We start from the raw sequence: 24,166 nt of genomic DNA, 5'->3' as shown, positions 1-24,166 counted from the left end.
TGATTACCCAGGATTACCCAGAGAGATTATCCAGTATTAAGCTTTATTAATAATTTCAATGATACAGGCAATCAAGAGACTCAGAAAAAGCAGGGAGCAATCTGGTACATAGAGCAGGACTTCTTACTGTGGAAGTTAATAACCTGTGCACCTTACTTAGAGGCCTGTCTACTCTAGGCCAGAGTGTGCATGTCTAATACAGGGAAGGGAAGAATAAAGAAGTTGCTTTTCATGTCCCAGACTTCTCCCTGATCAGTCTGGACCTCTTAACTGCCCGTATTTTTGAAATTATTTGTGAAGCCTGACACTGGGTAAAATCTCTGGCTTATGTGAGTCAGATTTGACAGTCTGATCCTTATTCACTCACCGAGATATGTCCATTCTCTTTTCTCATTACTTCCTATTGGGACATAGAAATGCTGTTTTGTTTACATATTGTCTGAGAGCTGATCCTAAAATTCATACGGAAAACACAAATGACCTGGAATATCCAGAAGAATTTTAAAAGAAGAATAAAGTTAAAGGACATACACTGTCAGACTTCATGACTTGATTTAAAGCTATAAAAATCAAGAAACTGTTGTATTAGCATTAGGATATGCATCTAAATCTTGGGGCAGAATTGGAAGTTCAGAAATAAGCTTACACATTATGTTTAATTGATTTTTGACAACGATTCTGAAGTAATTCCATGGGTTGGTAATACTTTTTCTTCAACAAAGTTGAAACTATCACTTGTGATAGTTTTTCCAGCAAAGTTTTTTCATTATATATGAAAATAATGATCATGATGCCATATTGGAAAAAATAACTTAAAATGGAAACTAAAAAAAATTTAGAAGAAAACATAGGTGAAAATATTTGATGTAGGCAAAGATTTCTTAGATATGTCACCAAAAGCATGAACCTCAAAAGAAAAATATGATAAATTGGTTTTTATCAAAATTAAAAACTTTAGCTCTTCAAACATATCATTAAAAAAATGAAAAAGCCACAGGATGGAAGAAAATATTCACTGTACTTAAATCCATCAGGGTTCTTATCCAGAAGATGTAAAGAACTCTTAAAATTCAATAATAAGACAACTGAGCCAATTTTTTAAATGGGCAAAAAATTTGAACAAAAGATGATAGGGGAATATGGCCAGTAAGCATATGGAAAAAATACTTGGTCATTAGGAAAATGCAACTTTTAACCATGATGAGATCTTAACACCCAGTTAAAATTTAAAAGATCAGCAATACTAAGATGACTAGGTTGTGAAGCTATAGAGAAAACCATAATTCAAAAAGACACATACACCCCAGTGTTCATTGCAGCACTATTTACAATAGCCAGATCATGGAAGCAACCTAAATGCCCATCGACAGATGAATGGATAAAGAAGATGTGGTACATATATACAGTGGAATATTACTCAGCCCTAAAAAGGAATGAAATTGGGTCATTTGTAGAGACGTGGATGGATCTAGAGACTGTTGTACAGAGTGAAGTAAGTCAGAAAGAGAAAAACAAATATCGTATATTAACGCATATATGTGGAACCTAGAAAAATGGTACAGATGAACCTTTTTGCAGGGCAGAAATTGAGACACAGATGTAGAAAACAAACGTATGGACACCAAGCGGGGAAAGCAGCGGGGGTGGGGGTGGGGGGGTGTGCTGAATTGGGCGATTGGGATTGACACGTACACACTGATGTGTATAAGATTGATGACTAATAAGAACCTGCTGTATAAAAAAATAAAATAAAATTCAAAAATTTAAAAAGGAATGCTCATATATTGCTTGTTGGAATGTATAATTGTATATGAACTTTGTAAAACAAAATCGCAGTTTCCTAAAAAGTTCTATCACTTCCATTTAACAGAGCAGTTCTTGTACATAAATGTTAATAGCAGCTTTATTCATTATAGTACAAAGCTGGAATAATCCAGAATTCCATCCCCAGGTGTGTGGGTGAACAAAAGTGTTTTATTCATACAGTGGAATACTACTCAACAATACCTAGGAATAGAGCTACTGATATACAGAAACATATGCATGAATCTAAAAAGTATGCTTTTTGAAAGAAACCAGACACAAAGGGGTACATTCAGTATGATTCCATTTATGTAAACTCTACAAAATAACAAACTTTAAAAAAAAATAAATTTATTTATTTATGGCTGCCGTTGGGTCTTTGTTGCAGCGCGCGGGCTTTCTGTAGTTGCGGCGAGTGGGGGCTACTCTTTGTTGCAGTGCGTGGGCTTCTCACTGAGGTGGCTTCTCTTGTTGTGGAGCACGGGCTCTAGGCACGCGGGCTTCAGTAGTTGTGGCTCGTGAGCTCAGTAGTTGTGGCTCGTGGGCTCTAGAGCTCAGTCTCAGTAGTCGTGGTACACAGGCTTAGTTGCTCCGCGGCATGTGGGATCTTCCCAGACCAGGGCTCAAACCCATGTCCCCTGCATTGGCAGGCAGATTCTTAACCACTGCGCCACCAGGGAAGTCCCCAAAATACAAATTTTAATATGTAGTAAAAGAAAGAAATCAGTGCTTGCCTGTGGATGGGAGGATTTTCTGGAAGGAGCACTAATGAATCTTCGTAAGAAAATAGAAATGTCTGTATATTGATAGTGGTGGTGGTGGTCACCCAAGTATATCTGTTTTTTTTTTAATTCAACAAAATTTACCCTTAAAATGCATTTAATCTTACGTATATAATACCTCAGTGAAATTTGGGTGGAAAATCCCTCCTTTGTTAGCAGAAGAAATCCTTTATAATTCAGATGTACATCTTTTGAAGGTTGTGAGTTTATTTAATTAGATACAAGCTTAGTAGCTTGCTTTTAGCTTTTTGGAATTATCTCTTTAACTCTGTTGTTCATTTGAAATTGCAAAAGGAGGGGGTGAAAAATATGTGCTAATCTAGTGATCAAGCATGTAAAAATATCTAATGAATGGTATTGGACAAGGTTAAATTATTTATGATGGGAGGAGAATTTCAAGTTTTACACAGCATACGGTATTTTGTTATTCATGATAATACGTTACCATTATATAGGGCTTGAGGATGTGTACATAGCTTTCACAAGTATTTCATCCTCATAATAGACTGTGAAGTAGTTAGGGAAGGTATCATCTTTCTGTTTTACACCTGAACACACAGGCTCAGTGAGATTGTTACATAATTTGGTGAAGATCACTTAGCTGACAAGTGCTAGAGGACCTGGAAATCAGTGTAAGAGCTCTGGCCCTAACTGTCTCTCCACTGTGACACACTACTTCCCTTTAAAATGTACTTTTGTTGTCTGGTCTGTCTGTCTCCACCTCTCCCTTTAAAAAAAAAAAAGACCCATTAACTTTATTGACATGTATTTTGAATAGAATTCGGGTTTCTTTTCATGCTGTAGTTTTAAATGCTGGTTTAGTTGTATTATTGTATTAACCAGAAACATTCTGGGGGGTTCATGATGTGACCAAAAAGCAATTACAGTGCCCAGAGAATAAATAAACTTTGAAAAAACATACCTTTGGGTTCCATAAACTAAAATGAACGGTTGCCAAGAAATTATGTAATTTGACTAGTTTTCAGAATCTGTTTAACATACTAATTTAATTCATTATGACAATTTTCAGACTAAATAAACTTGAAGATACTATTATGCTAATTAAAGGAAAAATCGAAGAAGTTCGTCTTCCTGTAGAAAAAGTGGACGTTATTATATCCGAGTGGATGGTAAGTGTTTGCAGAGAAAACTACTTTCATTAATTTTTAAAGAAGGCAATGAATAAAGTAGCAGGTTTTCTGCGTTTAATTATATTTGATAAATGGCAAAATGGTAGCATTATTTTAAAAACAGCTACAGTCTTTTTATGGTAGTTTATTCTGAAATGGCACTTCTTTTCTGGCCATTTATAATTTTTTAAAGAATAGGGTAAATTAGCCTTTTTGCTTTTAAAGTCATAATAAAGAATTATTATTTTTCTACTTTCTAGATTTGTAGAGGCCTAAATATGTTTTCCTAAAAGCCTACAAGGACTAGTTAAGGATTTCCTAAGACTGTTTATGTCAGAATAATGTGATGTTGCCACTGTTGTTGTCATACTTAATATCCTATCTTTCTGATCTGTTAGGTCATGTAATCCGTGTCCTTTATCACATAAAATAGAATTTATTGGCATTATTAAGATAATAAAATTAAGGTACAATATATAGCTTTATAATTTGCTTTTGAAACCACAGATCAAGACTATTTATTTTAAAGAGTCTGTAAAGTAAAACTAATGGTATTGTCAACTGATTTAACTCACTGATACGCCACTTCAATTAAGACAAGTATATATTATTTCCAGATATACAAAGATTTTTTTTTTAACCATTTGGAAGTTGTTAAGCTTTTTTTAAAAAGAAGTATTTGATAACATGTATTTTCATTAAATGAATTTATCAAAACTTCTCAAAAAGAATGAGTTTTGCTTTACAATTTTCTATAAATTTTGAATAAACATAGAAAATAATAATTCTAGCAAAATTGCACTGACTTCAGGGAGCTTTTGAAATGTTCAGTTTTAATGTAGTGGTTTTAATTTAGAGCCAGTGACAGTCACTGTTGTTGGCAGTTACTATTTTGCATGTGAAACAGTGTGTTGATTTTTTCATGCTAGGCTTGACTTTTAACAATTCTTGATCACAATATCATTATTCTTCTTATGCTAAATAATTTGTATCAGCACCCTGATTTCCCTTATGAATTGAGTGAGAAGGAATGAATTTAGTATAATTAAAAATTCAGCATCTTTTTAAAGACTACAAAAAGGTGTTTTGGAGAAAGTACATTTGAGGCACCTGCTTGGCAACAACTTTAAGTAGTTTATACTAAATGTTGGCTGACATAATCCTCATTTCTCTAGGGACCATTTTATTTTTCTTGGAAAATGAATCTTTAAAATTAACCCGAATTACACTTGAAGCAAACTAAAAGATAGACTTCACTAAACTTGCTGTCACCTCAGTTAACTAGCTGGGTAGTTCTTGCCCTGCCTAGCAGACTTATCCTTCTGGGTAGTGATGTTCTAGGAATTTTCATTTCAGAACTTGAAATGTGGTCTAGAAATATTAATATGCAATTGAAATCTTAGAGCCAGTTGGTATAATAATAAATGATAACTTAGCTAGTTTGAGTGAAATTATGAGATTGTTACAATTATGATGTGAACTTTACTGGAAGGTATGCTGGTCTTGGGCTTATTTTGCCCTCAGATCCATTTGACATCCTTCTTTTTTCTTCTGTCTGATTGGAGAAGGGCTACCGCTGCAGGTGGCTTTTCCTAGGCTCCTGTGGCAGCCGACTTCTATTGGGTTTGGGGAATCTAATGGCAAACACTAATGGGAGATTTATGGAAGGGAGAAGACAGGGCATTTCTCTACTTCTCTTTTGTCTCTAGTGGTGTTGCTGACAGAAGCTGTTTCTTTTGTGGCTCCAATTCCCACTTGTCATAATTCCAGCATCCACTGTGCGATCCTAGCCCTGGGCTCTTGTAGCAGTGCTTTTTCGTTTTGTTCCTCTAACTCTTGTAGTTAGACTCTAATTGATGTAAAGGACACCTTTCATTTTGGAAGATTAGTCAGGCATGATCTCTGCCTTTATCGGGAAGGCAGTGTCACAGAAACAATACTGAGTCACTGGAACCTGAGATGAAAGGGGTCAGTTGTTTGGAACCAAGGTGCTTTCAGAAACCCTTCAGTAAGGGAAACAAATATGTGTGTCCAGGAAGTGGTAACTAAGAATTTTCTTTCTTCCTCTTCACAAAGGTATAACTTAAGAGTGTGCATTATCTTACTATCTGCCTTTTCCTTGTAAGCATCAATGAGGTTGGAGTCTAGCAGATTGTGTTAAACGTGTTAGGTGGAGCGTTAGACACTGTAATTTATGACAGTTACCGAATCATCTTTGTGGCTTGGCAGTATCATTTATAGTATCTTCTATAAGTAAGTCCCCTCCTAACTTTGGTACTTCTACTCGGATTTCTGAGCTGAGAAGCTGGAAAATTCTAATTACATAATTAAACAAGGAGAAGGTATGCTTCCTAAAATATATTCAAGATTTTTTTCAGATATTCCTACTTTGGCTTAAACAATGGGCAAGTGGCAAACAACTGACTATTCTAAATTTATTTTAAAGCCACATTTTCATGAAGCAGCATTTAAAATTAAAATACCTTGCATAGAATCCTCTGTCTTTGATTTTTTTTTTTTTACATCAGTCAGGATGCAAAAATCTAGAATAATCCAAGTTCAAGCTATAGCATAGACTTTTTTCTCTTTTTAAAAGTATTTTCAACAAGGAAGGGCCGAAAAAAGAAAATACCCTGCAGTATTGAACACAGATGTTTAATGGACGTGTAATCCAGTATAGCAATGTAGGCATCATATATTGCAGAGACGTACATCTGTTTTCTTCTACTATGGTCCACTAACTGATCCATGGCTTAATCTAGATATGTTTTTTGTCTACAGCTGTTCATGAACTTTGCTTTTATTTTGGAAGATGTTCTTAGAAAAGAATGTAATTTTAAAAGCCAAATCATTGCTGTTAGCATGTCAATTTAATAAACTATCACTTTTCTCTTAGATTTATGCATTTCTACATTTAGATTTGCATTTAATTTTACATTTTCATTTTTATTGAATGAAATTTCTATTTGATAAAATTGTTATAATTTAAATAAAAAGAGTTTAATTTCTATAGGATGTTAATTTTCATGCCTATGAGTATCTGTTCTCATTTTTTACATTTTACTTACCAACAGAACCATTCTTTATGACTTCCCATTTCTGATCACCTAATAAAACTTCAAAGTAAGCATCCCTAATTCTTGTCCTGTGAGCCAGTAAAGCCAGACTGACTCATTTGATGTTGCTCTTTTCTGTCTAAGTTTTCAGCATGACCTCCTTACAAATAGATACATAAGATCCTGGAATTGCATGATACAACTGCCAGAGGTGATTCTTGTTTGGACATGTTATTTTCTGTCATCAGGACCATCAGGAAAATTATACATTAGGTGAATTTACATTGTCCTTATCACTTATAATATACATTCAGGTTGTCTAAAGTCCTTTGTAATTTTTCTGTCTAGGCTTGCTCTTCACAGAAGTGACCTAAAATTTTGTCACCTTTCCCATCCCATTTTCACTAACACAAGTGTGTCTGTATAGTGCATGCATGCACCGGCCCACACCCACAATGATGGGGTATTCTTTGTTCATATTTAATATTCTTTATTGTTTGTAAATAGTTTTTCAGGATTTTATAGCTTTTATCACTTAGAAACATGACTTGTGATTTGGTTTATCAACAGTCCAGAAACTGGGCCATGAAGCCTGTCATAGGTCACATTTTCAACTGGTGCGTGTTGAAATGTCTTTGTTGGTTTTAGTTTGGTCTGGCAGTGAAACCATGCCATTTCAGACAACTGCCACAAGGATTAGGTGGCCTTTCCCGGTCTTTCTTGCCTTAAATGATATAATAATAATTATGTAAGTAGTTCAGTAAATTAGATAAGTTGAATTAATCTTAGAGTTAGGGAAAGTATAGGAGATTAATTAACAACACAAATTTTCGGTTGTACAGGTGTGTTTTTGCCTTTCCTGTCCATAGCTTATGACCTAAATTTAAGGATTTTTTTAAACTCTTCTATTTTTCCTCTTTTATATTTATTACTCTTAAAATTTTAAGCAAAATAAAACTGTACATGTCTAGTATGTATTGTTTTGTCTATTTAAAAGTAGACATCATCTCATATGTCCAGTGGTTCAAGATAAGGAAATGTAAGACATAACTTTCCCTCAACTCTATACCTCTTGCCATTTTTTTTCTTGCTTTTCTTATTTTTCTGTTGGTCCGTCAGAGTAAAAGACATCTTTTTACTGCCAGATTTTTGGTATATTTTTTAAACTCAATAAATAATAATCAATAACAGGGACTTTCCTGGCGGTCCAGTGGTAAAGAGTCCACCTTTCAATGCTGGGGACACGGGTTCGATCCCTGGTCAGGGAACTGAGATCCCACATGCCGCGGGGCAACTAAGCCCACGTGCCACAACTACTGAGCTCATGTGCCTCAACTAGAGAGTCTGCGTGCCTCAAACTACAGAGCCCACGTGCCCTGGAGCCCACGTGCCCTGGAGCCTGCGTGCCACAACTAGAGAAGAGAAAACCCGCACACCACAACTAGAGAGAAGCCCCCGCACACCGCAACGAAAGATCCCGCGTGCCACAACTAAGACCCAATGCAGCCAAAAATAAAATAAAATAAATAAATAATAAATCTTTAAAAATATAATAGTGAAAAATAACAAAGGTTAAAAATCAAAAATACAGTGTTACGTAAAATTAACTGAAAAAAATGTTCCTTTGATAACAAAGATTACTGTTGTTTTAAAGTCTTTTGTTTCTATTTCTAAAGTCACGTTATTATTAGTGTGTTTTTGGCAGAAATAGTTTGCCCCTTAATGGAAGATACTGATGATTAGTGAGAGCAAAATATGTGTTAGCAAACTGCCTTATTTCTTTTAGTGTGTTTTACCTTCCCTGTCTGGCAAACTGCTAGTAGTTCTGGAAGACTCATCTCAGACATCTCCTCCCTTATGCAGCTTTCCCTTTTTGCCCCTTGATCACATATAGAATCTCTTTTCTCCTTTCTTTTGCGGTTTAGTTTAAGCTTCTATTATACACTTTTACAGTGTATTAGAATTAATTGTTCATGTACCTTTTTCGATTCTCTTAAGACTGGGAACCAGGATTTACTTGGTATGGTCATATTCTGTGAAAGGGATCAGCATTAGTAAATGATGGCGGAATATACATCATAAGAGAAATTTCCCAGATAGAAACTCACTGGCCACATACACGATCTTATTTATAATTTTCTGTACATCACAGGAAGGCAAGGATGTAGCATGTGACAGAGTTAAGAATATTGCTCCAGAGTCAGACCACCTGAATTCTTGGCCCTGTTTTGCCGCACCTAGGTTTGTTACTTTGGGCATGTTACTGAACCTCTCTGTGAGTCAGTTTCCTTTTCTATAAAATGATGATAACAGTAGTACCCACTTCACCGGGTTTTTGTGAGGATTAAATGGAATTAATACCTGTAAATGTCATAAAACATTCTGGCACATAATAAGACCTCAGTAATTAGCCATTCAGTTTTGAAAGTTACACAAACTTTTAAGCAATCTGTAACTAGTGCGTGAGCTGCTTGAGTAGGTTATGCAATAAATAAAAGTTGGGAATGGTAATATACATGAAGTAAAGAATATTAATACTTGAGGGAAGAACATTCTTGGGGCTTCTGCCTTGGCTTATTAGCCCTTTGTAAGAGCAAAAGGTCCTCTGTTTCCATGGCTAGCATTTACTAATTGACTCTGCCTATGATGAGTGCAAAGAAGTATGATAATCAGCTGAGAGATGTGGATTACTGGGGTTAGGGATATTTTTGATATTTTTCTTAATATGAATTAAAATGTATTATATGTATGTTTCAAGAAAAAGTCTCAGTTTGCTGCTCTGTAAACAAATTTTAGGTAGTACTGATAATACCTAATTATTTTACATAAAATATAAAATGCATATTCAGTAGGACTTTTTTGAGTACTCCAAATATTAACAGAGAGATAGTTACTGTATTTGAACACTGAAAGGAAAATTGTGGTTTATAAGCATGATTTTTTCACAGATGTGCTGACATCTGAATTAAGAATAAAATGAAAACAAAGACAGTAAAAATGTAATTAAGAACAGGCCTCTTGGGCTTCCATGGTGGGCACAGTGGTTAAGAATCTGCCTGCCAAAGCTGGGGACACGGGTTTGAGCCCTGGTCCGGGAAAATGCCACATGCCTTCTAACAGCTAAGCCCGTGTGCCACAACTACTGAGCCTGCGCTCTAGAGCCCGCGAGCCACAACTACGGAAGCCCACGCGCGTAGAGCCTGTGCTCTGCAACAAGAAGAGCCACTGCAATGAGAAGCCCACGCACTGCAATGAAGAGTAGCCCCTGCTCGCTGCAGCTAGAGAAAGCCCGCGCACAGCAACAAAGATGCAACGCAGCCAAAAATAAAATAAATTAAAACAAATAAATTTATCAAAAAAAAATAGGCCTCTTATGTATGATTATTTCAGTTTTATAATCTTTACATTTGTTCTTAGCTGCACTCTTAACCACTCCCCATCCTCCCCTTTATTTAATCTTAATGTTTGTTTAAATTAAAATTCACATGACACTCTGCAGCCATTTTATTTCTTACTCTAGAGAGGAGACCGTTTTGTAATAGTGGGATCTTGGTAGCTGTAGGGAAAATTTAACCCTTTGAGAAATTGTTTAAGTGGATCTCAGGCTATTTTATATTGCAGGTATGTTAGAAAAGTATAGTAATATGTATCATATTCAAATATATGCTGTTTTTTTTCTGTGCTTGAGACCAAATTTAAGTGAAAATGTTTAGTCCCTTAAGGAAAGTTGTTTATGTTGAAGCAGTTATGTGTTGTGGGTAACTTTTTGCTTTTGAAACATAATATTTTAGATGTTTTATATCTCTTTCATCACATTTCTGGAAGTTGCATTTGCTAAGAGATTCAGTGCATCATATGTGATTGATTCAATTGGATTTATTTGCTTTTTGGCTCTCCATAATCCATGTTGCATTCCAGTTGTGCTTAATGTTTGCTCAATGAGTTGTCAATTATTCTAATTATGAAGATAAAGGGCATAAGTTATTCAGGAGTGTGTATCAACTGTCCTTACAGAAACTTTTCACTATATTAGCCATAAAACATGAAATATTTGTTAATTTTTATTTCAAACTCAAAATTGTATAGCAATTAAAAATTTTTTTTTTCAGTAAAACTGTTTACCTCTACCTGGGAGTGAAAGTAAGCTCCTAAATTTTAACAGTTTGCATTCGCAGACAGATGGGCATTCATTACAAACTCGGATTGTTTCATGTAACTCAGTTGTCTCAGTCATAATTACTATAATAATTAGTATGAAGTGGTTCTACTTAAGAATTATCTTAGGACAGATATTTGATTCACAAGCCTTGAGTAATCATATGAATGCCACCAATTTGTAATAAATAATACCTGCTCCAGTGCTCCACAACCTGGATTTAGAGAACCCCCAATCATGTGTTTGAGAAATAACAAATTATATCTGTGTGAAGATTCAAGGGGGGCATTATTAGTATTTTTATGGAGTGGAATGCAAAATTCTTACAGATTTTTAAAGTAAAACACCTGCCTTCTTTTTTGAGCCCTTGCAGAGCTGATTTTAGTAAGGTACTCCCTAATTCCTTGGGAATTCCAATTCATTCTCTTTAACCATTAGAAATACTTTAAGGGACAAGTTTAAGAAGCCATGACTTACACTGCTTTTTGAAACTGATTTAAAGGACTTGATGGAGATAATTGTCCTCTTAGTTTTTCGTCCCTTTTAGCATAGATCTTTCATACTCTCTTTAATAGATCCTCCAAATTGGCAAAATTTAGGTGACAGGACTCTGAAGTAATTATTTATTTAGGTGAAATGAAAATTTTAGCTGGAGTTAGTTAACATTAAATGTTGATCTGTTCTTATTAACGACTTTCTTGACCTCTCAATACATTACTTGTTTTGAGTAAATTTTTCAATGGTGGGTATACATTGATTTGGTTGGCTCCATTTTCACTCTCTTTCCTCTATACCTTTTTAATACTAGAATATTTATTTGGAGATACCCAATGTAAAGTCAGGACTACAGCTTTGAAGTTGAATGAATGTGAGGTTAACTGACCTTTTCATGAATTCAGTCTTCAACCTTATTTTTATTAATTTGTGCTTCTGTCCAGTAAAAGGAAGAATAAACCCGAGGCTTAATCTGTTCCCTTAATGAAATTTCTGTTTCATTAAGAAATTAAATGTGATTTGTCTTGATCAGTTTTGCTAAGGGTTTATCATTTAATACGCTTTTCAAAGACCCCAAATTTTGGCTTTGTTGATTTTTTTCTATCATACATTTATTTTCTATTATTTATTTCTGACATTATTTCCCTCTACTCTTTTAGTTTGACTTGCTGCTTTTATTCTAGCTTCTTGAAATTGAAGCTTATTAGATCATTGATTTTCAGATTTTCATTTTCTAATATTTTGCATTTGAGGCTTATATTTCTAAGTAGTGATTTAAGTAATTTAAAAAAATAGTTCTAAGTGTTACTTTTTTTCTGAAATGCTGTTATTAAAAGAAAAACCAAACTACTGTCATATTTTAGAATTAATCTACCATTAAAAAAACAAAGGCACTGGTACTTCTTGTGTTAAGGCTTAACTAAGTGCTGTAAGGGACCCTCTTATTGCAGAACCACAAAACCCCTGAAGAATGTACATTTTATGTTTTTTTTTCTTATTATGGAAGTCAGTTTTGCTGTTATTTTCTCTTTTCTGGTTCAGTTGTGTTGTGACTATATATTTTTTATTTTATTTTTATTATTTTTTTTGCGGTACGCGGGCCTCTCACTGCTGTGGCCTCTCCCTTTGCGGAGCACAGGCTCCAGACGCGCAGGCTCAGCGGCCGTGGCTCACGGGCCCAGCCGCTCCGCGGCATGTGGGATCTTCCCGGACCAGGGCACGAACCCATGTCCCCTGCATCGGCAGGCGGACTCTCAACCACTAGCGCCACCAGGGAAGCCCGTGACTATATTTTTTAAAAGAGAAGGAACACAATTTTAAATAAATTTTATTTTATTAAATAAACATGAAACCAGAATATGATTTGCATCACTGGCAATCCACTAAGAGATTACAAAAACAGGAAGAAATCTCACCCTTTTATATAACCAAGCACATACAATGCATTGCATACATGTTCTCAAGATAAACAGTATTATTGACTGGTTTTAATTGCTAATTTTTGCTCATTTCTTTATGTAATTTGGGAGGGAATTTCTAGAGTGCAGTTATATAAATGTGTAAGAACTAACAGTTTTAAATGAGCTTATAGCTCATTTTGGCATTGTCTTCTATGAAATTTCTGTTCATTTATTTTGCTTATCATTGTATTTGGGATTTTTGTCTTTTTATTATTTTTCTGAAAGAGTTTCTTATTTATTCTAGTTACCAATGTGTTAGTAGGGCTATTCTTTTTTTTTTTTTTTTTGCTGTACGCGGGCCTCTCACTGTTGTGGCCTCTCCTGTTGCGGAGGCTCCGGATGCGCAGGCTCAGCGGCCATGGCTCACGGGCCCAGCCACTCTGCGGCATGTGGGATCTTCCCGGATCGGGGCACGAACCCGTGTCCCCTGCATCGGCAGGCGGACTCTCGACCACTGCGCCACCAGGGAAGCCCTAGGGCTATTCTCATATCTTTTGCTTCTCCTTGTTTCTGGGCACATAGGAGAATTTATCTTTCTGTCTCCTTTGAAGTTAGATGTGACCCTATGACTTGCCTGACTCCCTTAGTGATTATAATAAGCAGTGCTTCTTGCCAACCTGTAATACCAGAAATAAACCTTTTGTTTGTTTGTTTTAGGTGATTATTTGGTTGGTGTTTGTTAATGCAGGGTAACCCAGCTTGTCTTGACAGATACATTATTCTCTATCAATTACGTTTGTTGGCAGTGTGTGGCTTGTCAGTTCATTATTTTTTTGATATGATTTGATGAATAGACATTCTTAATTTTTGTGTATCAAATTTATCAAACTTCTTTATGGTTTGAGTTTTTCATATCTTGTTTAATAAATCTTTCTAGACTTACCATTGTATATTTATTAGACTTCTCCATCTTCCATGCCTCCTCACCTTTTCATATTTTCTAATGTTTTGGCTTTCTGGACTGCATTCTGGATAATTTTTTTCAGTTCAGTCCACCAATTCTTTCTGAAGTTAGTTTTAATCTGTTAAACATATCCATTGTTTTTTACTTTCCTTTTTTTTTTTACTTCTAGGTTTGTTTTTTCAATTGAAGTATAGTTGACTTACAGTATTCTGTTAGTTTCAGGGGTACAGCATAGTGATTCAGGATTTTTGCAGATTATATTCCGTTACAGGTTATTATAGGGTAATGGGTGTGATTCAGATGCTGTGTAGCATATCCTTGTTGCTTATGTATTTTATATATGGTAGTTTGTATCTGTTAATCCCATACCCCTAATTTTTCCCTTCCCCTTTCCCTCTCCCCTTTGGTAATGTTTCATATATCTGTGAGTCTGTTTCTGTTTTGCATATACATTCATTGTGTTAATTTTTAGATTCCACATATAAATGATATATAGTATTTGGCTTTCTCTGTCTGATTTATTTCACTAAGCATAAAATTCTCTAGGTCCATCCACATTGCTGTAAATGGCAGTATTTCATTACTTTTCGTGGCTGAGTAATATTCCTCTGTGTGTGTGTGTGTGTGTGTGTGTGTGTGTGTGTGTGTGTGTGTGTGTGTGTATCACATCTTCAGCTAGTCATCTGGTGGGGGGAACTTGAGTTGTTTCCGTGTCTTGACTATTGTCAAGCCACTAGCGCCACCAGAGAAGCCCTCATAAATCTTTAATTAAGCTTTTGGTTTTGAGATAATTGTAGATTATCACATACAATTATAAAAAATTACACAGAGATTCCCTGTACTTTTATACCCAGTTTCTGTCAATGATAACATCTTGAAAAACTATCATGCAATGGCACAACCAGGATACTGATATTGATATCATTGAGATACAGAACAGTTCCATCACTACAAGGAGCCCTCCTATTGTCCTTGTCCAATCCTAGCCTTGACCTGTGGTAAACACTAATCTTTTCTCAGTTTCTTTCATTTTGTCTTTTCAAGAATGCTGTGTAGGAGACTTCCCTGGCGTTCCAGGGGTTAAGCCTTCACCTTCCAGTGCAGGGGCTGGGGGTTGGATCCCTGGTCAGCAGCTAAGATCCCCTATGCCTTGGGCATCCAAAACACCAAAACATAAAACAGAAGCAATATTGTAACAAATTCAATAAAGACTTTTAAAATGGTCCACATCAAAAAAAAAATGCTGTGTAAATGGAATCATACAGTATCTGACCTTTTGGGACTGGCTTTTTTCACTTATCATAATTCACTGAAACTTCATCCAAATTATGACTCGTGTCAATAGTCTGTTCCTTATTTCTGAGTATTATTCTATGGTGTGGATGTACCACAGTTGGTTTAACCATTCGTCTTTTGAAAGACATCCAGTAGTTTGGGGCTGTTACAAATAAAGCTTTATGAACATTTGTGTATAGATTTTTGTGTGAACATAAGTTTTCGTTTCTTTCAGAGAAGTGCCCAAGAGTATAATTGCTAGTCATATAGTAATTGTATGTTTCGTTCTATAAGAAACTGTCAAATTATTTTCCAGAGGGACTGTACTATTTTCTATTCCTACTAGCAACATATAAGTGATCCAGTGTCGCCACATCCTTGCCAACATTTCCTATTGTCACTATTTTTTTCATTTAAGCCACTGATGTGTAGTTATATCTCACTGTGCTTTTAATTTGCATTTCTCTAATGGCTTATGATGTGAAACATCTATTCATATATTTATTTGCTGTCTGTATCTCCTCTTCAGTGAATTGTGTGTTTCTGTCTTTTGTTCATTTTCTAATTGGACATTTTTTCAGTGTTGAGTTTGATAGTTCTTTTTACCAGTTCTTTTATCGGATATGTAGTTTACAAATATTTTCTCCCACTTTGTAACTAGTCCTCTTAACAGAGCCTTTTGCAGAGCAAAAGTTTTTAATATCGATGAGGTACAAATTATGTTTTTATTTTTATGCATCATGCTCTTGGTATCAAAATCTTGGTATCTAAAATCTCTTAATCTGTAGGTTCACCTTCCTCTTTTTTTTTTATCATGCAATTCTTTGAAGAAACTGGGCCATTTTTCCTGTAGAATTTTCCACGGTCTGGATTTTGATGATTACATCCTCATGGTGTCATTTAATATGTTTTTCTATCCCTTGTATTTCTTGTAAACTTGAAATACAAGGTCAAGAAATAGAGGATTAACAAATTCAAGGGGTTTTTCCCCCCAGAACACCTCATGTGTGATGGTGGTGATTGGTTTCTATTGTATTGAGTCAAGGGACTCTTAGTGTTTGGCTGTCTCTGTTACATTGAGATTGATAATTGCTTTTGGAGTTGTCAGCCTAATCTACTTCTTATAAAGTTCCCTATCAGCCTTTGACTTAAAGATTTTAGAATTCATTGAAAATGATTTCTTAGATTCATTATTTCATTAGAAGTTATAAAATTGTGATATTCTAATTATATCATTTATTCTTTGTTAGGTGAAGTTATTCTGTAAGTACTCTCATCAAACATTTGGTTATAAACTATAGTTTATATAGGAAAAAGGGGATAAATGCCGTATATTTTCTACTTAACATTTTCAGAATAATGAACTGTTTCCCTAGCATTTTCTAAAGGGATTTTTTTGGTTTGTTTTTAGTGTCATTATGAACTCATGGACTTTTAACATATTTGATGTATTTTGAACCATTGTAATTACTATTTTTGGTGTTCACACTGGCCTATTTTTAGCTAATGACAGACATTTGAACTTGCCTCTTATATCCCTTTAACAATTCCTAGTTGTCTTCAATATAATAATGAAAAACAGAAAATATAAGTATGTTTATGTTTCAGATTATACTTTCTGGTCCTATAAGATATTTTACAGTCATTTTATACTGCCTAAACATGGAATCAAAGAATCCTGGTTCTTTCATTGGAAAACGGTATATATAGAGATCACAGTCTGGGTTCTAGGAGTGCTCATTGCTACTGTGCTGCCATTGGTTGTATGTTGTTCTTAGTGGACAGGTATAGCTATTTTTTTTAATATTAAAAAAACCATGAGTGTACACTGATATTTCCAATTTAAGATTATGGAATTTTTACTTAGAGTCTTTAATTTTGTACTGTATCTCTTTTTCTTCTATGTAGAAAATATTAATTCTTAAAATAATAATTGTTTACTTTATCATATAATAGATTACCTATAATAGTTTTAAATTTTTTATATCAATTTTACTACTAACAATAAGATTTCTAATTCAGTTTATGATCCCTCTATATTTTCTTTTGTCCTAGAGTATATCTCATGGGAATACACAGTCTAAATACTGTGTTTCAAAGTTACTTGAATTAATTATTTTCCTCTGGTTATGTAACGAACTTGACATACAATCAGATTTATTTGTTTACTTTTTCTTCAATCTGGGGGAATTGCTTCTTTTTCCTTTTTTAGTTTAATTTTGTTTTAATTACAAAAACATTTATGTGGTTCCATTCCTTTTGTCCCTTAGTGAATAGATAACCTTAAAAAATTTTTTTTTAGCTTTTGGTTTATTAAAAAGATATTAGATATGTATATATTTATATTTTCACCCTATGTTACGCAGAGTTAACATACTCTATGCATTGTTCTATGCTTTGCTTTTTAAATTTAAAATTATATCTTGGCCATCACTCTGTATCATTATAGAAAGATACACCTCATTCCTTTCTATGGCTATATAATACTCCATTGTACAGATAAATATAATGTATATAACTAACACTCATTTAAATTTCTATCATTCTTTTGCTGTTACAGCTAATGTTGAACATTCTTGTACATATTTCATTTCATCTTCCTGGAAGTGGGATTGATGGGTCAAAGGGTTAATGCATATGCATATGCAATCTTAACAGTTTTTGCCAAATTCTCCTCAGCACTTACCTTATTACCATTCTGCTTTCTTACCAACAGTAATGAGAATACCTGTTTTTTCACAGTCTTGACAACAGAGTATGTTGCAGAATCACTTTTAAATTGCTGAGGTTTTTCCTGCCACCTAGACATTGTAAATTAAGATTGTATATTTGCATGAGGACTGGCTTATGTTAAGAATTATTGGAGGCGGGGTTGGGGTGGAGGGGAGTATGTGTTTGACCACCCAATGCCAAGGTTCTAAACTGGGTTGTCGGGGAGGGAGCAGGGTGGCAGCAGGTGAGATTTTAAATTTACATTTACTCTGTAGATATATTTGGTTGTCTCTGTTTTGTTATTTGGGTCTTATATTCCTCACTTTGGCCGGACCATGGGTTTTATCTCCCGTTTTTCCATGTTTATTTACTAGCTTTAGCAAATGGTTCTCAAGGTGAAAGCCAGCTTACTGATGCATCTAACTAGATGTTCTTTTTTTTCTTCTGGCCTATATGTTGTACGTAGAGGATCAGGAGCTCCTAAAATGCATTGGTGCAGGAAACAGAATGAGATCTTGTTCTTTAAGCCCTGAATCATACTGTTAATAGAGTTCATCTTTCCTGTAGTCTCAAACATCTATAACTTACGAGTTTTGTAGGACCACCATGTTACATATAAGTATAACGTAATTAATTCTCATCAGTAAAAGTGCTAGCAAGTAATTTAGTTGTATTTTTAAGAGTAGAATTTCCAGTTATAATTAATGATTTTTTTCAATCACCGTGCAGGATTGGAATATTGTTTTAGAAATACAAATGTATCTTTCTCCAAAGAAGAAATGCAGATGGCCTACAGGCACATGAAAAAGTACTAATTATTTGAGAAATGCAAATCAAAACTACAATGAGGTATTACCTCACACCGAGCAGAATGGCCATCATCAAAAAGTCTACAAATAATAAATGCTGGAGAGGGTGTGGGGAAAAAAGGAATCCTTCTACACTGTTGGTGAGGATGTAAATTGGTACAGCCACTGTGGAGAACAGAATGAAGGTTCCTTAGAAAACTAAAAATAGAGTTGCCATATGGTCTAGCAATTCCACTCCTGGGTGTATATCTGGAGAAAATTAATTCAGAAAGATACGTGTACCAAAGGGTTCATAGCATCACTATTTATAATAGCCAAGACATGGAAGCAACCTAAAAGTTCATCGATAGTTGAGTGGATAAAGAAGATGTAGCATATATATACAGTGGAATATTAGTCATACAGAAGAATGAAATAATGCCATTTGCAGCAACATAGATGGACCTAGAGATTATATTAACTCACGTAAGAGAAAGACAAATATGATATCACTTTTATGTGGAATCTAAAAAAAAAAAGATACAAATGAACTTATTTACAAAATTGAAACAGACTCACAGCCATAGAAAACAAATTTATGGTTACCAAAGGGGAAGGAGGGGTGATAAATTGGGAGTTTGGGATTAACATATACACACTACTATATATAATATAAATATATATATAACAGGGACCTACTGTTTACACAGGGAACTGTATTCAGTATCTTCTAATAACCTATGGAAAAGAATCTGAAAAAAAAATACATGTATGTATGTATAACTGAATCACTTTGCTGTGCACCTGAAACTAACACCACTTTGTATAAACCAACTATACTTCAAAAAATAAAAAGAATAGGAAGGGAAGGAGGGATGGATCGAAGTATTTTTACCTCATTGCCCCATAGGTTTGCCACACTGGATATTGCATAACTTTGTAATTATTGCCAATCTGGTAATCATTTGGTAGTCTCATTGTGTTTGAATTACTAATGAAGTTCAGCATGTCTGCATATGGTTATTGGTGATTTCCTGGCTCGTAACTGTATATAATTTTTTAACCCATTTTTCTTTTGGGTTGCCCGCATTTTTCTTGTTGATTACTGTTCCTTGTTGGAGATGGAGATGTGTGTGTTATCTTTCCAAACTCTGTGACTTATTTTTTATTCTTCTGATGTCTTTTGATGAACAGAGGTTCTAAATTTTAATGTCAAATTTATTAGTCTTTTTCTTTATGGTTAGTACTTTCCCCCGCCCAGAACATGGAGATATATATGTGTGTGTGTATAAAACTTCATACCTTCCCCATTTACATTTAAGTTTTTAGTACACTCATGTAGTTCTGGTAGTAAAAATTGTCACAGTCTTTCTATGGGGCAGTTTTATGACACAGGTCAAAATTTTAAATGTGCATATCCTTTAATGCAGAAATTCTGCTTTAAGAAATTTATCTTAACCAAATACATAAAACATTGAACAAAGATGTCTGTGTGTTCATGTTTAAAGCATTATTTTTTTACCCATTTTATGGCAAATGAGTGCAAAGGATACAGATATTCTTGTTGCTTGATATCATCGGACACCTTGCATTTTTCCAGGTGTGTGAAAGTGTAATATAATCTGTCTCGGTTACCGTAGAGCTATCAGTAAGGAAAGTATCTTACCCAAAAGTATTTTACATAATTACTTTAAAATTCTCATGTAACGTCCTTATCATATTTGTGATAAATAAAATGGTTAGTATTAGCACATTTTAAGGTGAAAGAGTCAAATCACAGGCTTGGAAATCACTGAAAAAACTTTGCAGTTTAGATGTTCAATGTCTAAGGCTATTATAAATATAACAAGTAAATAGAGGTTCTTTTACATCCTTTAAATCTTCTAAGATCAGACAAGATCGGGTACATCCTGTAAAATCTTAAGTTTGGTACATTTCTAGCAGAGAGCACTGTAGATGAGGAGAAAATGCTTATCTAATTATTTTTGTTATATCTCTAGAGCAGTGATTCTCAGCAGTGGAGGGAGCATGTCTAATTTTGCCCGCCTGGGATATATGGGTAATGGGAAATGTCTTGGAAACATTTTAGGTTACAGCAGTTCAGGAGAGATGGGGACTGGAGGAGAGTGCTGCTTAAATACCCTACAGTGGACAGAACAGCCCCTACAAGGAAGTATTATCTGGCCCAAAATGTTGGTAGTGCCAAGGTTAAGAAACCCTGTTTTAGAGTTCTCATTTCTATGCATTGATAATAGCTCATACCTCAACTTAGATGATATTATACAGGCCACCTGACCTAGTCTGAGACATCAAGGAAGTTTTTCCTTAAAAGGTGACATCATGACAGTATACTTTGTCACATGCATGTACAGTTGAAGCTTCCTAACCAACCTGCGTTTAATTCACCAGATTAATGATGCTTTGCATTCTTTTTGTATAACATCTGCTAGATTCCTATGGCTACCTGAACACTTAGGCTAATGAGGTACCTTTAGTGTGCTGCTCCTCTTCTGCTCCTATCAGTTGGATTGTATTGTTTACCAAGAGCTTACTGTATTTGTTTGCCTCTTATTTATGAAAAATCAGTTAATATTAACATAAACTATTGAACAATATTGTAAGAAAAAAATTGTTGTAAAATAAAGCACTAAAACAATCGTGAAGGACTTAGGAGTGAAGGTGGAAATTATAGGATTGAAGGATTCTCCACTTGGCAAGTGGATATTGGTAATATTGGTAAACAAATCTACATTTGTATGTTTTTACTTAAAACATGTTGTTTTCAGTTAACTGACTACTAGTCCCAGTCACATTGGATAAAATCCTATCTATAGTAAATCTTATAGAATTGAGAGGAGTATTGAAAAAGAAGTCATCAAATATTTATTATGCTTCAGAAATGTACTTAAGAATTTGAGATTAGATTTCGTAGGTTTATTTATTTGTTGGAAGTAATCTTTAAATATTTTTAAATAAATCTTTATTTTTTATCTTTAAATAAATCCAGATTGTTGACTGTTTGTCACTAGACTTTCTACACATAAACTCGTCATTTTATTGTTGCCTTCCCCTTGCCTCACTTTTTTAAACAGTTAATTCTACCTAAGCGTGTGTCAGTAATTCAGTTATTTGAACTGAAAAAAAAATTAGTCAAGAGAAGCACCTTATTCTGAAGGTATCACAGGTTTCTTTTATCATTAATTTATCTATTCCAAGAAGATACCATGAGCAGACATTTTAAAATAATAATAGGCATTATTTCTATTTCAGTGAATAATGTTAATGGTTCTTCTAGTTCCAGATTTGATCCAGTGTGTTACTTTTGTAGTTATTAATTTTTGAAGTGTAAATACAAATTTTAATTTTAAAAAATGAATGTCAGTTTGGGAAGAAAAGTGCCCCATGAGCATCATGGGAGAAGTATTGGGTATAATTCTCTTCCAGATGGCACCCCTACAGGTGAGGCAGCAGCCTGTGAAATTACAGTCTGAATTACACTGCAGATGAGCAGGGCATTTGGAGCAAAGCCTTCTGATATCAGTAATAAATGACTTGGTTCAGAACCAAGGACAATTCCCAGGAAATTAAAGCCTATTCTATCACGTAGGGAGCCTATAGTAAAATGAAGTTTAGCAAAGTGGAAAGTTGAGAGAAAGGACAATAACCGCAAGCAATCCATATATGAAACTTTTCATCTGCTAATATTTTTAACTAGACATTTTCATTTATCTCACAAATGTTAAGTTTTGTTTCTACATATATTCTAGTATATTCATTGATTTTCTAAAGTCATATTTTTCACAGTGAATGGTGGCTAACAGCCACTTGCCAAATAAGCTTTCACTCTGAAATATTAATCAGATACCTATTGTAAATTCTAATCTTGTTTAATATGCTCTATGGGAATTTTCTTATTTCAGAACACTTGAGTCCTTAATTACAAATGTAGTATAATATAATACAAATACCAAGTCTTATTTTCAATCAGGTAAATCAATTTAAGAAGCAACATAGAATAGTTATTCAGAACTTGACCTCTGTAGTCAGGCAGACCAAGGTTCCAAATTCTGACTTGTTCAACTGTTTCTGTGACTGTGTGCTGTTTTTTTTAAGTCTTATTTAACGTTTCTAAGCCTTAATTTCCTCATTAGTTAAATGGAAATAATAACATGTGCTTTAGGGAAGAATTAAATAAGATATTCCATAAAAGAACACTTAATACTATGAACTTTGACAGTTTTCACCACTATTATTATTTGAGAATTTTAATTTTAGAAAGCAAAACAGCATTTTAAAATAACCAATGATAACCAATGATAACATAACCAATGATAACAGCATTTTAAAATAACCAATGATAGAGTACAAAGCAGGGTAAAGAGAGAGAGTTCGGTGGGGGAAAAAGAAGATATTTTATGTGGAGACATTAAGAAAATCCCTTTTGAGGAGGTAATAGTTGAGCAGATATCTGGATACTAAGTGAAATAAATGACCAGTAAAATTGTCAGTCTTCATTGAGTAATAAATAATGTGGCTTGGGAATTCCTGGCGTCCAGTGGTTAGGACTTGGCGCTTTCACTGCCAGGGCCCAGGTTCGATCCCTGGTAGGGGAACTAAGATCCCACAAGCCCCGTGGCGTGGCCAAAATCATAATCATAGTCATAATGTGGCATATTTAGTAGATGGACTAAATATGAATATGTATAATCTATTCTTGTTTTGAAGGAATGCTTTTCTACTGATTTGCTAGTTTAGTTATTCTTTAACATAAAGTTTAGAAACTGCTTTGACAGAACAGAAGCCTTGTCATATACAAGAAATATCTTGCTACAGAAATAAAAAAGGTATTATCAGAAATAAAGTATTGTTTTTAATTATACACCAATGAAGAGAGAAAAAGGAGAAAAAAATGGAATGGGAAAAGACGAAAAAAGAAAGACGTGCTTTAGCCTTCTGCTTCAATCCATTTTAGCCCAATTCTACCTCATAGTAGCTAACCCCATATGATGACTTCTGCCAAATTAGAGTTATAAAAAATGGTCCTTTGTAGGTTTTATGTGTTAACTCTGTGCCAGGCACTCTGCTAAATCCTTTACATGTATCAACAAAAACATTTGATTATTTGCTTTCAGAAACTCTCTGACTTCATAATGTTGGCTGACTCTAAAAAATGGGAAGTAAAGACATGGCATTTATGAAAGGATGTTTTTGCTGCCGGGGATGATTATCTTTGTTTTGTTTATTTGCACTCTTATCTCTTGTTGAGTTTAGTTAGCAGCATTGGGAATTTAATCTTAAGACCAGTGTTTATGAGGGGATCTGAAAATTGTCCGGTATTATTTTTCCAGCTACGTGACCTAAAATACCTCACTTAACCTTGCTAGTACTGATTTCTCTAATGTGAAAATTACATTGTTTAAATAGTTAGAACCCTAGAAACTCTCTAATATTGTTTGATCAGGATTCTGATCTTAGCTAAGGTGATCATTATGGGGTATGTGGAAAAGTGCTTATTGGTGTTTATTATTTTAAATGGAAGCAGACATATAGGAAAGTCTTAAGTATAAATACTAAAGTTCAGAAGATTAAGTAAAATTAACTTTTT

The 24,166-nt window shown here is 34.4% G+C and overlaps 1 protein-coding gene across 1 annotated transcript in view; it reads left to right on the top strand.

Moving 5' to 3' along the window:
- The window catches only part of PRMT3 (protein arginine methyltransferase 3), a 135,414-nt gene that overhangs the window by 47,946 nt on the left and 63,302 nt on the right, over window positions 1-24,166 (top strand). The window contains exon 10 of the mRNA XM_079930802.1: window positions 3,616-3,715. Coding sequence (XP_079786928.1) covers window positions 3,616-3,715 — 100 coding nt within the window. The remainder of the gene's footprint in view (window positions 1-3,615; window positions 3,716-24,166) is intronic.

The sequence above is a fragment of the Stenella coeruleoalba genome, assembly GCF_951394435.1.
Source record: "Stenella coeruleoalba genome assembly, chromosome: 8".
Classification (NCBI taxonomy): Eukaryota; Metazoa; Chordata; class Mammalia; order Artiodactyla; family Delphinidae; genus Stenella; species Stenella coeruleoalba.
This window is presented reverse-complemented; position numbering and strand designations above follow the sequence as displayed.